Genomic DNA, 14,827 nt, shown 5'->3' with positions numbered 1-14,827 from the left:
TCTTTTGTAGCCACTTCTGAAGGGTGGCATGTTTGGTCAGTTTGTCTGTCCATGTCCCGCAGCATGTGTTTGCCTGAAGTCTTCTCGACATTAGGTTGAGGTTGTGCGTTTTGGTAGGAACACCACGGAGGTGATCTTGTACATTAGATCCTGGGTACATGCTGTCGATCAGTCTGCTTATTTGCCAGATTTCTCTCTGGTCAAGTTATTCTTTTCCTCTTTGTGTAAATATCCTGTGTGGAGGTACTGTGAGACTATGCCAATATCCTGATATTCAACACACCCCGCCTACTGATTTTAGCTTCATCCCTGGTCTTTGTTGCAGCAGTTATCACTGAGGTGTTTGCCTAGTCGGTCCATCTTTTTAAGTGTCAGCTGTGCTGCCTGGGAGGCGGGAAAGGTCATCAGGGTGCCTTCGTTACTCGACTGTGAAAAAGCAGGTCACCACATAGTCTTTCTCAAGTTCAAAGGAGCGAGCTTCCCTTGCTAGCCAAGTGTTTCATTTTTAAATAGGAAGGGGAGTTGATTTTTTTCCAGTGTCTTTTTCTCTAAGTGTTAACCTGGTGAATGCCCTTCCTAATCAGGAGCTGTGCTGACTCACCCTTCACTGGTCACTGCACCGTGTTCCTCTGGTGTGTGTGCCTGCGAGAAACTGCCCACACGTTCCTGTACAGTTTTTGCCTCTGTATTCAAAGGGGAAAGTGGGCTATGCTTTTTTTTTGTATATCCAGTTTTTATATTAGGGTAATACTAGCCTTGCAGGATAAATTGGAAAGCTTTTCATCGTTTTCCGTTGGTCTGGACCAATTTAATCAACAGGAAGTATCTATTTTAATAGATCTTGTTGGTCCAGCCCTTTGGGTGGCCTTCCTTGGTCACGGCCCTGGTCAGGATTCCCAGGACCCTTGAGCCCCTGTAGGCAGTTTGCCTGTGTCTCCTTTCCATCTGGAGTTTCAAATGCATCGGGAGGAAGCGTACAGATTTTTTTGGGGGGTGATTTAGAACGATCTCTGCATCTAGAATCATACCCTTTTCTCATTGTGGTTTGTTAGATGTATTTTCCCCCTTTGCTCTCTATCAGAGTTTTTAATATTTTTTCAGAAAACTAGCTCTTTTTTTTTTTTTTTTTTTAAATTTATTTATTTATTTATTTATTTATTTATTTTTGGCTGGGTTGGATCTTTGTTGCTGCCCGAGGGCTTTCTCTAGTTGTGGAGAGCGGGGGCTACTCTTCGTTGCGGTGCGCGGGCTTCTCACTGCAGTGGCTTCTCGTTGCAGAGCACGGGCCCTAGGCGTGCGGGCTTCAGTAGTTGTGGCTCGTGGGCTCAGTAGTTGTGGCTCGCAGGCTCTAGAGTGCAGGCTCAGTAGTTGTGGCGCACGGGCTTAGTTGCTCCGCGGCATGTGGGATCTTCCCGGACCAGGGCTTGAACCCGTGTCCCCTGCATTGGCAGGCGGATTCTTAACCACTGCGCCACCAGGGAAGCCCCAGAAAACTAGCTCTTAATTTATCAAGTCTGGTTATATTTTTTTGTTTGATATTTTATTATTTTCCCTTAATCTTCACTTTCGCAATTCTGCGCACCTTTTGTGTGTGTGGTTTATTTGGCTTCTTTTCCTGGTTCCTTACTTCACTTACTTTCAGTCTTCTTTCCTAATAGGTGCATTTAAGGTCCAAAACTTCAGTTTTGCTTGGCTCCTCTTTCCCCCATCAGCAGATCCCGCGGGCCTGACCTTTGACATACACACACAATCCAGCAGGTACACATGGCGTCTGCGGCCCCCGCCCCGGCCCGGCCGCCGCCTCTCCTCCCACCCAGATCGTCGCGACAGCTCCCTAGCGGGTCTTCCGCCTCCACAGCAGTCCGAGTGAGTCACTCCCCCATGGATGCTGATCCTCAGGTTAGAACAAGCTTTCAGGTTTGGGAAACATTTTGGGATTCCCTCTGTCTTCTCAACAACAGATACAAGAACAATTACATATATATGTGTCCATGGGGGTGGGGGGCTTGCCGGCCACTTGAGCCCTGGGGCTCTAGCCCAGGAGGTGGCGGGAGCCGATGGCAGGTGGTCCGGAGCAGAGGCTCCCTCTGGATGAGGGTCAGAGTTTACAGGCTCAGTCCTTTGACTCCATCTTTAAACACTGAGGCTGCTCCTGCTGTGTGTCTTTTGTCCCCAGAGGCCCTGAATTGGGTCAGAACCTTGCTGTGAAGCCCCTCCAGGGCCACTCTGCTCCCAAGGTGAAAGACTTCTTCCCTAGTCTGTGTCCTAAACCGTGTCCAGCCTTGGCCCAGGCCAGCACACGAGAGGTTCTGCAGTGAGGTGAAGTGACGATATTAATATATTCCAATAATAAATACATGAGAGGGACTTCCCTGCTGGTCCAGTGGCTAAGACCCCGCGCTTCCAGTGCAGGGGGCCTGGGTTCAATCCCTGGTCAGGGAACTAGATCCCACATGCCACAACTAAGAGTTAGCATGCCACAACGAAGATCCCGCATGCTGCAACTAAGACCCAGCTCAGCCAAATAAATAAATAAATATTAAAAAAAAATAATAATAAATAAATAAATACATGAGAAACTCATAATAAAAAGCCAACGACATGGAGAGGCCCTGAGCTTAACTATAAACCCTCGCCCATTATCACAGTCCCAGGGAAAAGTTACAGGTCAAGTTTAAGTTCTGTGTCATATTCAAATCTAAAGGAGTTAAAGCCTGAAATCAGACCCCGTGGCCGGATGAGCTCAGAAGCTGCCCTCCCTGGTTTCTCACTCAGCTGCTCTCGGGGGAGGGGAGTCTGCCTGGTGCAGTAGGTTCTTTCAGAGCCCTGGCCTGGCTCTGTCACACACAGGTCCACTCGGGCCCTTCAGGGCCTCAGACACTGCGTCATTCTCTCGTGCCTCAGTGAGGAGACCAGGCAGCCTTGGACACGGTTATCCCGGGCAGCAGGACGCCGAGGACACCGGCAGAGCCCGGGGAAGTCTGAGCAAAGCTGGTGGTCAGGGGTGACCTTGCCTTGAGCCTCCCTGTCGTGCAGGATGGGCGACTTCAGAGCTCCAGCTAGGACGGGAATTTAACCTCCCAGTGAGGGGTTAGTTTTGGTCCTAGACATTTACCATCTTAATGTCCGTTTCCCCAGAAGCTGCCCCTGTCCTTAGGTCTGCGGTTTGGAATTGGGGACGCCCCTCTGGGGACAGGTGCCCTCACTCTCCTGCGAGGAGGCACTTTCCATCCTGGGCCACAGGGCCTGTCCCCCAGTGTCTCTTACTGTGGAGTCGCGGTCCCCGGATGCCTGCTGCCTAGAGCGGGTGTCTCCCTCCAAGGCCTGAACCACCGCAGAGCCAAGCAGAGACCGGCAGTTGGGAGGGACTCGGGTCCAGGGAGAAGCCACAAGGTTCCGGTCAAGGATGCTGTCCACGGCCTCTGTGACCCTGAATGTGGCATGGAGTCAGATGGTGGTTCTGACCTGCCCACCTGGGCCTGGCCCTCACGCTCTGAGGCAAAGGGCCTGGAATGTACCCTGTTTCTGACAACTGAGTGTCTCCCCAGCCAAGGTACTTAGGAGACGCCGTTCCTTGAGCCCCGGTCTCTGCTCTCCAGGCCCCCTCGAGCTGGATCCTTACCCCAGTGGTGGTGCCCCCCTGGGCTGAGCTCTCTGGGGAGCCGGGGGCCAGGAAGCAATTGGACTCTGTAGAACGGACAGGGCTGCCCTAGCGCCATGCGCCCCCCAGGGCCACACTCCCACGGGGACCAAACTCCTCCAGCCCCATGGCCCTAGCCTCACCACCTGCTTATTTTGAGCCCCCGATTCCACACGTTTGCTTGATTTCTTGGTCCCCAGCCTGTCACTCGATGTTGGGGTCCCCATCAGTAACCCCTCTCCCCTGCGTGCCCAGGCTCAGAGCAGGTTGAAAGGAGAACAGAGAGGAAGACTGGGCGGTGAGGATGCATCCTGATGGCAGAGGGAGCCGCCTTTGGTGGGGAGCTTAGGTGGGCGGGCCTGAGGCTCAGTGTCTGGCGCGGGTGTCCAGGACCGTCTGCGGAGGTGGGCCGAGCCCCAGCCGGGTCCCAGCTGCGCAGGGCCGGCCCTGGAGAGCAGAGAACACTTGTGTGCAGGGCGTTCGGCTCTCCCCAGTTTTCTTCAAAAGCATCTTCTTCAGTTTGGTTTTCTGCTCTTCCCCCCGCCCCCCACCTTTTGTTCATATACTTCCCCCCACCCCGGCCCCTTTGCCCATATACACACGGACAGTGGTAGGAGTGATAGCAGTTATAGTGACCGGGTTTCCTGCGCGCTGACTGCCGGGCTCTGGGCCCGGTGCGCTGCCTGTACTAACTCGCCTGCACCCTCCTTGTGGTGACTGGCCTGCTGTCATCCTGGAACAGACTGGGGCACAGAGAGTCAGGGCAGGGCTTCTCGTTGGGTGGTGGCAGGCCGTCAGCCTTTGCAGGTAAATGGGGTGCTCTGGTTTGGGGCTGGTAGAGCCCTTGGACCCTGCAGGGTTGGCCCCAGTGGGGAGTTTTCCTGCTGGAAACATGTGGGACTTATATTTAAGAATGACTTGATTATATCATCACTGGAGCCTAGATGTAGTTTTGTAGATATGTTTCTGTCTTTTAAGATTATTTAAAAAAATGTTTTTATTTTCCCTGGCCAATGTAATTTTTCTTGGGGGCTTTATTTACTCTTTGATGTGGACTGGAAAAGAATGTTACCGTTTTAAGATCTCTTAAAACGTGTCTTTGGATTTGTTGTCTGTACAAATGTAAATTCAGATAATAGTTCTGTTCTTAACTGAAGAAAAACAGGAAAAGAGAATAAATTTCTTGCTACTTGGAATGATAAACACGGTGAAGCATATGCCGTATATCCTGGCAACAGAAATTCAAGGTCGGAAATAATTCCTTTCCTCCTGAGTCTGCCTTCAGCTTCCCTGAGGAGTGCAGGAGCTGAAATTTGCTCCTAATTGTAGCCGTAATTTTAGCCTGCAATTAAACACATGATTTCATCCCAGCTGATGTCTTTTTAGCTCTTCTGCCATGGATAACACAAAAGCTCTGTAGATTTGAGCGGCCACTTTAATCTGATGGGAGGTCACAGGAAGTCACCGTTATCTGAGCATGACTGGCTGCCCAGTGGGAACTAGATTCATCTTGCCTCTAAAAAGGGCACACAGCTCGTCTTCTCTCGGTTTCCAGGGCTACTGTCTGTGCCTGTTCTGCTGAGACCCTCTGTGAGGTCAAGGGTCATCGGAGCGAGTGCCAGCAGGTGGGGCGGAGTTGAGCTGGTGGGAGTCCCTTGCTGCTGCAGCGGGTCTGGTATCCAGAGCCCCGGAGCAGAGCTGCTCTGGGGAGGGAGCTGGAGGGGCTCCTGGTCCAGGCCCGTCCTGGGCTGCTCTTCTCCTCGGCCTGTCCCCCAGAGATTGACCTGTCCTCCAGAGGTCAGCCTGTCTCCCCAGAGGTCAGCCTGTCTCCCCAGAGGTCAGCCTGTCTCCCTGGAGGTTGGCCTGTCTCTCTGGAGGTCGGCCTGTCTGCCCAGGGGTCAGCCATCTCCCCGGAGGTCAGCCTGTCTCCCAGAGGTCGTCCACCCCATGAAGCGAGGACTCCCTGCCCAGGGGAGTGTGGGGAGCACCAGAATGAAACAGGTTTCCCTCCTCCAGGTCCTGAGAGCCTGTCCTTGCTGTGGTGCATGGTGACCCCCAGGGCCGGCATGCAGGGGTGGTCCCCGAGTGTGATGCTGAGAGCAGACCCTGCTTCTGCACAGGCCCGTGCCGGCCGTGGCCCTGAGCGCTTCTGTGCTCGGTCCCCTTGAACTTGCACCATGACCCAGGGGTTCTGGTTGGTCTCCCTGTGGTACAGGTGGGATGCCGAGGCCTCGGAGCTGGTTGGGGGCTGGGCCCAAGTCCTGTTGCCCTTCACATCCTGAACCTGGTGGAGCCTCCTCCAGGGAGCCCCTCTGATTCCCTCCCCATCTCCTAAGGGGGGGACTCTGACCTCCAGGGTCGGGATTCCTCAGGGTTGAACGGTGCCGCATCATCACCACCCTGCACCCATCTGTCCCCTGTGAGACCCTGGGTCACGAGTGCCGGGCTGTCCGCGCCCCTGAGCTGAGCAGGGTCTTCTGGTCTCCAGCACCGAGCCTGGCGCTTCATTGCTGTGAGTTCATTTTCAGCGGGGCATGGATCTCACCCTCTCTCTGCTCCTTCATGGTGGGAGGGAGCAGAAGGGCTCCTGATGGTTCTCGGACTCCGAGGGCTCACACTGTCTTTACTCTGTGGACCCGGCACCTTCTCCCTGTTGGGTTGATCAGGAACGGTGTGCAGTCACTCGAGCAGGTGTCCGCATGTGTCGTCGGCTGCGTTTGGACCCAGTGCACATCAGAAGTTCTCGGGTGGGTGGAGGCAACGTTCGGATGATTGCGCGGCACCAGCTCTCAGAGCGTGTGCTGGGCTTTCTTTACAAGCGTCGTTTGCGAAGAACGTCGTTCCGCATTCGGGGGTTGATCAGACACAGTTTGATTGATCAGACACAGTCGGAGTGGGTTTGGGTTAGAAGGTTCGGAATAGGACATGGAGAGGCGCTCATTTCTGGGGCGGTCCGTGGCCACTTTGGGGACGCACCCCGGGGAGCAGGATGGCGCTGCAGCCTCGCTGGGGCGAGGCGGGATGTGGGGCCAGGGGAGCCGAGTGGCCCCCAGCTCTGGGCAGTCCTGTCCTGCGAGGACCGAGGTGTCCCCTCGGTTCTCTGGCCTGTGGGACCTTCTGTAGGTTGACCTGCCTTTTGGCCTCACGGTGAGGGACCCCCCCTCCGCATCTTACACAGAGGGGCCCGCGGGCCGCTCACAGGGCCGTGTATGAGGTTGTTCTGGGGGAGCCTCCTAAGCTTTTTGCCTACAGTGTTCGATTTGTTTAAAAACGTTCGTTAGGAAACATGCAGAGAACAGACACCGGGGGCTCACCGGCCAGGCAGTCTCGTGCTTCACGTGTCTCTCAACCGCCCCGCCCGTGTGGATGTCACTACCGCCCTGCCTTTGCCGTTCGTCTTCCTGCCGTGTTTGTTTCTTCATGCATCTCTCTCCACAAGTGATAGAATTTGTTTTGGTGTTTGAACATACCATCTAAATGGTGTCGCACTGATGTGTCCTCGCCGCTGTTTAAAGATCACATTGTGGGGCTTCCCCGGTGGCGCAGTGGTTGGGAATCTGCCTGCTGATGCGGGGGACATGGGTTCGAGCCCTGGTCTGGGAGGATCCCGCATGCCGCGGAGCGGCTGGGCCCGTGAGCCACAACTACTGAGCCTGCGCGTCTGGAGCCTGTGCTCCGCAACAAGACAGGCCACGATAGTGAGAGGCCCGCGCACCGCGATGAAGAGTGGCCCCCGCTTGCCACAGCTGGAGAAAGCCCTCGCACAGAAACGAAGACCCAACACAGCCATAAATAAATAAATAAATTTAAAAAAAAAAAAAAAAAAAAAGATCACATTGTGGGTTTGAGATTTGCTGCATTGACAGGTGTGGCCGCCGAATGGTATTCTGTGGGAGAATTCAGGCTGAGATTCTGCATTGGTTCCCCTCCGGGACAGTCACACTGGGTCCACTTTCTGTCTTATAAACACTGCCAGAGTGAACACCCTTGGCTGTCTCATTTTGGATACGAGAGTCTAGAGCAGACGCCCCAAAGTGGAATTCCAGGCTTGCAGGGTTTGTTCAGCTTGAACTTGACCTCCACGGTGGTTGTACACTTTACCTTCTCAGTGTCTCACAGGCCTGTTAACCCACGTTTTCCCTGACCCTGCCCTCTTGCCAGGTCTGCAGGGCATGCGGAGGCACCTCTGCCATGTGGTTTTGTGTTTTCCTTACTTGGGGGCACAGAGGGGGGAGTTGGGTGGTCCTGCTCCCGGGTTTCTGATTACACTGATCGAGGTCAGCTTTAATGTGAGGTCTCCAACTCTTGTGACCGTTGGAATTGCTCTTACAGACGGCAAGTTTGGTGCCTACATGCAAGTTCACATTCAGAACGATGGGCCTGTGACCATAGAACTGGAATCTCCGGCTCCTGGTGCTGCTACCTCCGACCCAAAGCAGGTAAGCCCAGAGTCAAGGGTCGGGTCTGTCCCCTGGGAGCCGGTAACATCTTTTGGCCTTGATTTAGTTCCTGGAGCACTTCTGAGTCTGAGGTGGAGAAAACGCCTCATTGTAGTAACCCAGAGTTTATTTGCCACATCCCTTCCGGAGAATGCACCTGTCGCCCGGGGTCTCCTCTGTGCCTCGGCCTTGCCTCCTCCCGACTCCATTCCAGAGCTCAGTCTTCCTCCAGGCCGGTCCCGGGCGAGGTGCCTGGGCGCCCACAGGCCGCTGGGTGGCAGCAGAGGAGCGGCACGGCTCGCCTCGGCCGGACCCGGTTCCCGAGTGCGGAATGCTTGCGTGGAGTGGGTTTATCCCAGGTGTGGGTAGATGTGCCACCTGAGGGTCTTTGTAAATCCTTATTTTTCTAAAGCGACGTCTGACCTGGATTTGCTGCCAACTCTGTAAGCTTTCAGAAAAAATTTAATTAAAATAGAGAAAGGAAATCTGTGCTAGTCCTCGTGAGCTGTGTGCTTCTCATAGGTGCTTAGCACTTCTGAAGGCTTTAATTAATGCAGCTGCTCAATGGCCTTCGAGAGGCAGGAGGGCAGGAGGAGTGAGAGCTGGGGGCGGGCAGCCCTGTTCTCCCCCCGCCCCCGCCTTCTGGGACACTGAAGTGGAAGGATGCAGGGGTGGCGGGGAGCATTATGGAAACGTAAAGCTCCGTGACCTGTTCAAAGTCATCATTTCCAAGGGGAACAGACCTTTTCTTTTATGTTACTGATTCTTTGGTTTGATAGAGAAGCAGGAACACATCTGGCGCAGTAGTGCTGGGCTTGAAAGGTGATAATTGAGGTTCCTGGAATTACTGATAACATGAAAGAAAATCACAAGTGAAAAGTCCACATGAAAAATTAAACTTTTTATTTGGATGTAACTTGAGACTTACAGGCAAGTTGAAAAGAGTCAGAGTTTCCATACGCCCTTTACCTGGCATCCCCTAAATTTCCCGTCTTATGTAATCACAGTCTGCTCATCAAAATGTTGACGTTAATATTGATACGATGCTGTTGGCTACGCTACAACCTTACTTAAGTTTCACTAGTTTTCTCTAGTGTCCTTCATCTGTTTCAGGATAGTCTGGGATCCCACGTGGTGTTTACGGCCTTTCCCGGTCCTCGTGTCTTTGGTCTGCTGGTTCTGTAGAATGTTCCTCGGTTTCCTTCCCTGTGGTTACACTGAAGTTGTGCACTTGACAGGTTCATCTTTACCTGGTTTCGCAGGATACCGGCCTCTCCCGGTTTCCTCTTGCCCCCGGCTGTTCTCCCTCTGCTTTTATTTGATCACTGTTTTGTTGTTTTGATTTATTATTCTGCTTCAACTGTATTTGGAGAGAAAATTTAGTCAAGTTTTTTTCATTCTAAATATTTTTCTGGAAGTGATAGAACAATACATGAAATCTTTAGGCTCTTCAACCTTCTTGAGCAAGCACCCCCTCTTTTCTTCTTTACCGTAAAGAAAAAGACACCATTTAAACTTATTAACAGGCCATGCTAACTTGTTAACGATAAGAAAGTTAGTTTCGTTAGTTCTGAATCTTTTAGGAGCTTTCTCTTCAAATGCAGGAATTGTCCTGAGTCAATTTCAATTACTTGTTCTAGTTAATGGACTCCAGAAGCCTCAGACCCTATAAACTGCCCAGATCTCTGTCCCCGAGCTGTCAGGAGGTACCGATAGGCAGGCACAGGGGGCTCCGGGGGTGGCCTGTCTGCCTTTCCGCTCTCAGTAAGAACAGGTTTCCTCTTCGGGCTTATAGCTGATTTGTTCACTTTTGTGTTGTGTTTTAAAATACAGGTTCTTTAAACCTGAACAAATGAACAACGTGTGTGTGTGCTTTTTTTTTTCCTAATCAAAGTATAGTTGATTTGCAATGTTGTGTTAGTTTCTGCCGTATAGAAGAGTGATTCAGTTATACATATACATATATCTATTCTTTGTCATATTCTTTTCCATTATGGTTCATTATAGGATATTGAATATAGCTCCCTGCTCTACAGTAGGTCCTTTTGTGTGTGTGTGTGTGTGTGTGTGTGTGTGTGTGTATTTAGGCATCAGGTGTCTTTTTAGTGTGTGACAGTGTGTTGGGGGGGGAGGAAGTGCCGTGACCCGGTCCCTGCTCCGGGGACAGATTCAGGGCAGCATAAACCTGGAAGGTTCTTGACAGTGATGGGGGTAAAGGACAGTGTCTGACAACTTGGGACACATCACAGGCACACCACTTCATGCTCTGCCTTAAACCCCTCAGTGCCTTCCAGAGACATCTGGGTTCCAACCTGAGCCACGTGCCTGGCTGCTGTGGCTCACGGCCTGCTCTGCACCAGCCCCCTCAAGACCCCTGCTTCCCCTGCCTCTGGACTCTGTCTCAGCGTTTGTCTCCTCCTCGGAGGGTATCCTCTGACCCCTCAACCCCAGTGAGCCCCCGTCAGCCACTTGTCCCATTGCTCTGAGTCTTTTTCACTGCCTGGGGCTGAGCCTGGGGTGCAGTTTGTTCTGGAGTTGTGTGTCCTGGGCCCATGAGCTGTGTGTCTGTGAATGTCCTTCTGGCAGTGCCGTCGCCACAGAGCTGGCCTGGACTCCCAGGGGACTGGTGGTTTTGCTGACCTTTAAGGATGTGAGGTGGGGGGAGGAGGCATTCTCAGTTGTTGTTTCCAAACTTGCACTTGAAATAGGGCTAAATTCCTGTTTTTAAGAGTCCCATCCTGTTTTTAAGAGTCCCAGAGCTCTATTTATGGGTGATGCAGCTACTGCTGGTGAAGACTGGGCTGGTAAAGGCAACTAGTTGTGTGCCCGCCTTAACCAGGTCTCTGCTCGTGTCTGGAAGTGGCGGCCCCGGCATATTTCCCATGGCTGCATGGGCACCGTGCCCAGCGCAGTAGGGGCTGCAGCGTGGGTCCCCTGATGTTCCCGACGGAGAGAAAGTGGAAGAAGAGGGGTAGTGCTCGCTCTGAGGGACAGCCCTCCAAGAACAGGCGGTGGAAGCAGTAGCAGAGCCACCAGACGGAGGCCGTCTTCCCCGTGGCACTTCTGTGGAAGAACACGGTTCTGGCAGGAACATCCTGATTATAACGTAGAGAAGATCGGCTAGTGCGTGAGTTCTTCCGTGGGTGGCTAGATACAGGGAAATTTCAACACCCTTGCCAGTCCGCCCGAGGGGAGAAGCTTACTGTTGCCCTTGTTTTCATCTTAATTGCTTTCCCTTGGAGGGGGGAGGTTTCCTGAGTCTCACGGGGTTGGGATTGCACATGGTGAGAGCAGGTGGGGGCTTCTCCCCGCCAGGAGGGCATTTCGTAATTGGAGGGCTCTTTCCTGGGGCCCAGGGCCCACCTAGTTCACAGTGTTGCCATTAAGTATTTATATTTTCATTGATTTAGTGGGCTTGTAAACCTCACTGAATCGAAAGGCTGGAAGGAGATGAAAAAATGAACTTTCAAATACACATCCTTGAACTGGCTCATGTGTTTATTGACAGATCTCTGGGATAAGTTGACCAGTGAAGAATGGTGCCAGAGCTTTTCATTTCATGCTTCTCTGATTATCACCCTCACTTGGTCTGTAACTTTCTCTGCACTCGTCTTATCGGCAAGCACCCATCCCTTTGCCCTGAAACCTTGGGACGTCGAGATTGAGACACTGGTGGCTTCTGTAGGGTCATCTGTGGGGTCAGGAGGAAATGTGTGGGCTAGAGAGGGGGTGCAGAGGGAACGCCGGTCAGCCTCATTTACCCGTACTTTTCAGTAACACGTGCTGCAGAATGCAGAAGGTGAAGCGGAGGACAGGCCAGGACACAAGTGGCAGCCCCACCGCAGGTGCACAAAGGTGGGTCTGAGTTACGGCACAGTTCAGTATGAGGGACGGTCTGACGAGAAGTGTTCTGAATATAAGGAAGAGTTATACTGATGCCCGTACGTTTGCATTTCTTCATGGAAGAACGTTTACTTAAATGTACGTACTCCCTTTTTCGTCCTGTTTTAGGCTTGAACTCTGGTGCGAACTCCCCGGTCTCTGTTGGTGTCAGCGTGAGGTTTTGCGTGGCCCGAGCCGGGCCACAGAGCGAGCTTCTGGGTCTGGTTGCCACAGTGGCGCTGGATCCTGTCCTTCACTCCAGGCGCTGGTTCATTGTGTCACGTTGATTTATTGGACAAATGATGACCGAGGGTCCTGCCTTGTTTATACTGAAGTGTTACTAAGACAAAAGCGGGAACTTAGCAAGAGCTTCATCACAGAGTTTTTGTTGCTGCTTGTGTTCATCTTTGTCACCGTGTCACCGTGGGTTTGCTGGCGACCTTGAGTCCCGGGACCTCACCTTGTACGGAAGCCTTCCCGACGGGGCAGGGCTGGCACCTGCCAGACCGCTGGGGCTGCGGGCATCACCGCTGGTTTTCTCATCCTTTCAGCGCGAACATCCACTTTCCTGCATAACCGTCTGGCCAGGGGCCGGGTATGGAGGCTGGGGGGCTTCTCTGCTCGAGCAGCCAGGGCCCCTGCTGGGTGCCATCGGTGCACGGGCGCCCTGCCCGGGGCATGCGTGTCTGGCTGGTCGGAAGGGTTGGGAGCCTCGTAGAAGTTTCCACCCAGGCTGGCTTCTTCCGAGTTGGGGAGCTGCAAGGGCTTGCTTTTGTTTTAGCATTTTAATTTGTTTTTATATAGATGGTTGTCCAAACTCAGTATATACCATAGAGTTAAAAAGAAGCCTTTCCAAGAGATACATGACTGGCTCTGCCTGGAGACCCATTGATGAATTGATCAGTCGACTCACCTTCATCTTTGCTTCTTCAGTCCATAATGGGTCACCGAAATTGTGAAAACTGAAAAGAGTTTGTTTCCTGCTATTGGAATATGGCTGGTAAATTAAAAACTGCAATCTTCTCCTCTTCCACCTTCGACACATGAAACATTTCTTAATCTCCAACTAGAGAAAAACATCTGTTTTGCTTAAAATAACTCTCTCAGGGCACTAATGGGTTAGTGCATTTAAGGCTTAAGGGCTTTGTTTGTTCCTGTGTATGTGTTTTGGGCAGATTCTTAGTTATTTTAATCTTCTAATCTCATTTGGGGATGTGTTAGAAAAACAAACTCCTTACTTTACTGAGTTGGCCTACTGAAGATTAACTAGCAGCTTTCTTTATTCCCAAGGGAGGGAGGTAAAGTTTATCCTGCCAGGGATTATACATTGAGCACAGCAGTAATGTAATCATCCAGACTCAGGATTATAATTGGGAATTCTTAGCTTTTTAGCTAATTTATTAGGAGCTTCATAGTCCCGGGTAATTGTAGAAAAACGTTCGGCCAGTCAGCGGTATTTTGTAGAAAGCCTTGTTCAAACATCTGCGTTACTAACAGAGAGAGAAGAATGATCTGGAAGTCAAAGAAATAAAAAGTGAAGCTCTTCCTATAATTTTTTTAAAAAGGACTGCTCAATAAATAAAACCCTTAACTACCCAGAGGTGTTTTGCCAACATTTGTCAGCCTGACTGACCAAGGGTTTATCTTTTTTTGAATCTGATTGCTCTTTAAGATAAGGTCAAGATGGGAGGGTGGGGTGTGAATTGGGTCAAGTGGGCTTTTAGGGGTTCATGAACCACCCTGGGCTCACCCAGGTTTTCTTTGTGTCTGTGCGCGCCAGTGCTTTTGCTGGGGGGTTCCAGGGCTTTCATCAGACCCTCCGAAGGCCCCAAGGAAGTGAAGATGCTTGGGGGGCCAGGGGCAGTTGGGTTCAAGGATTACTATTCTCTCTCCACCAGAGTCACTCAGGACCACCGACTTTAAGCCGCTGAGGGTTTGTATTAAAGGGAGGAGTCTTGGACACCACCCCACCCCACCCCCCGCCCCCAGGTTTTCTGCATCCGAGTTCCTGGCGTGTCTGGACGTGGAAGGCAGAAGAGTAGCAGGTTTGTGTTTTTAACCAGTTCTTCCTGTGCCCCGCAAGGACACTGATGTAGAAGAACTGCTGGGCCGGAGGCAACTGGACAGTCGGACGTTGCCATTTTAATCTGCTCCAGGCATTGGTCTCTTCTGCACCACGCTCCATCCCCAGCTGAAATGTCTAAAAATACTTTACAACCTGTGTTACTGCAGCTGCCAGGAAGCAGGCTGGCTGGGCTTGATTATTGAGGTCACATATGAGGCCGTTGTCATTCATCACTGCCCCTCAGTACCCATCCCCCACCCCCCAGCGGTGATGGAAATATTCCCAGGGCACGGGGCCTTCTCGACGCAATTACAGATGTGTCAGGAAAAGCCAGTAGAGTGACAGCGGCTCAGCACGTTCGTGACGGATGACAGGCCCTCTGCTGAGCGGCACCGAGGCCTGTGCTAGTGGAATAACTTGTTTCTTAAGAGAGATGAACCCTCAGTGTGGGCGAGATTGTAGTGCTGTAGCCTCTTAGAGTTTTTAGTTGAAAAGCAATTTATAGTTCTCTTGGTTTTTTGGGTACCAGACATGGAATGCCTTACTCACTGGTCGGCTTATTGATTGGACTAGAATAAAAACCCGGGACGATCAGCACCTCAGTCTTTGCTTGGAGAATTGCAGTTTAATGAGATGCATGATGTCGAGGCCTCATGGGCAGTTGAGTAATCACTTTTGTTTAAACACACGTGGGACATTGTTAAACGTTCATCTTTTACGGTGCATTCCTTGTTGGGTTTATGGTAAAGGCTTTTCGCGTTGAGCTGTAGGACTCGTTTCCTGCAGGTTATTTACTGTTTC

At 51.8% G+C, this 14,827-nt stretch overlaps 1 protein-coding gene across 2 annotated transcripts in view; it reads left to right on the top strand.

Annotated features, from left to right (window-relative positions):
- The window catches only part of DTD1 (D-aminoacyl-tRNA deacylase 1), a 111,334-nt gene that overhangs the window by 21,799 nt on the left and 74,708 nt on the right, over window positions 1–14,827 (top strand). For both annotated transcript variants that reach the window (XM_036827270.1, XM_036827269.1), the window contains exon 4: window positions 7,973–8,079. In XM_036827270.1, coding sequence (XP_036683165.1) covers window positions 7,973–8,079 — 107 coding nt within the window. The remainder of the gene's footprint in view (window positions 1–7,972; window positions 8,080–14,827) is intronic.

The sequence above is a fragment of the Balaenoptera musculus genome, chromosome 15, assembly GCF_009873245.2.
Source record: "Balaenoptera musculus isolate JJ_BM4_2016_0621 chromosome 15, mBalMus1.pri.v3, whole genome shotgun sequence".
Classification (NCBI taxonomy): domain Eukaryota; kingdom Metazoa; phylum Chordata; class Mammalia; order Artiodactyla; family Balaenopteridae; genus Balaenoptera; species Balaenoptera musculus.
The sequence above is the reverse complement of the archived record's forward strand: the minus strand, read 5'-3'. Positions and strand labels throughout refer to the sequence as shown.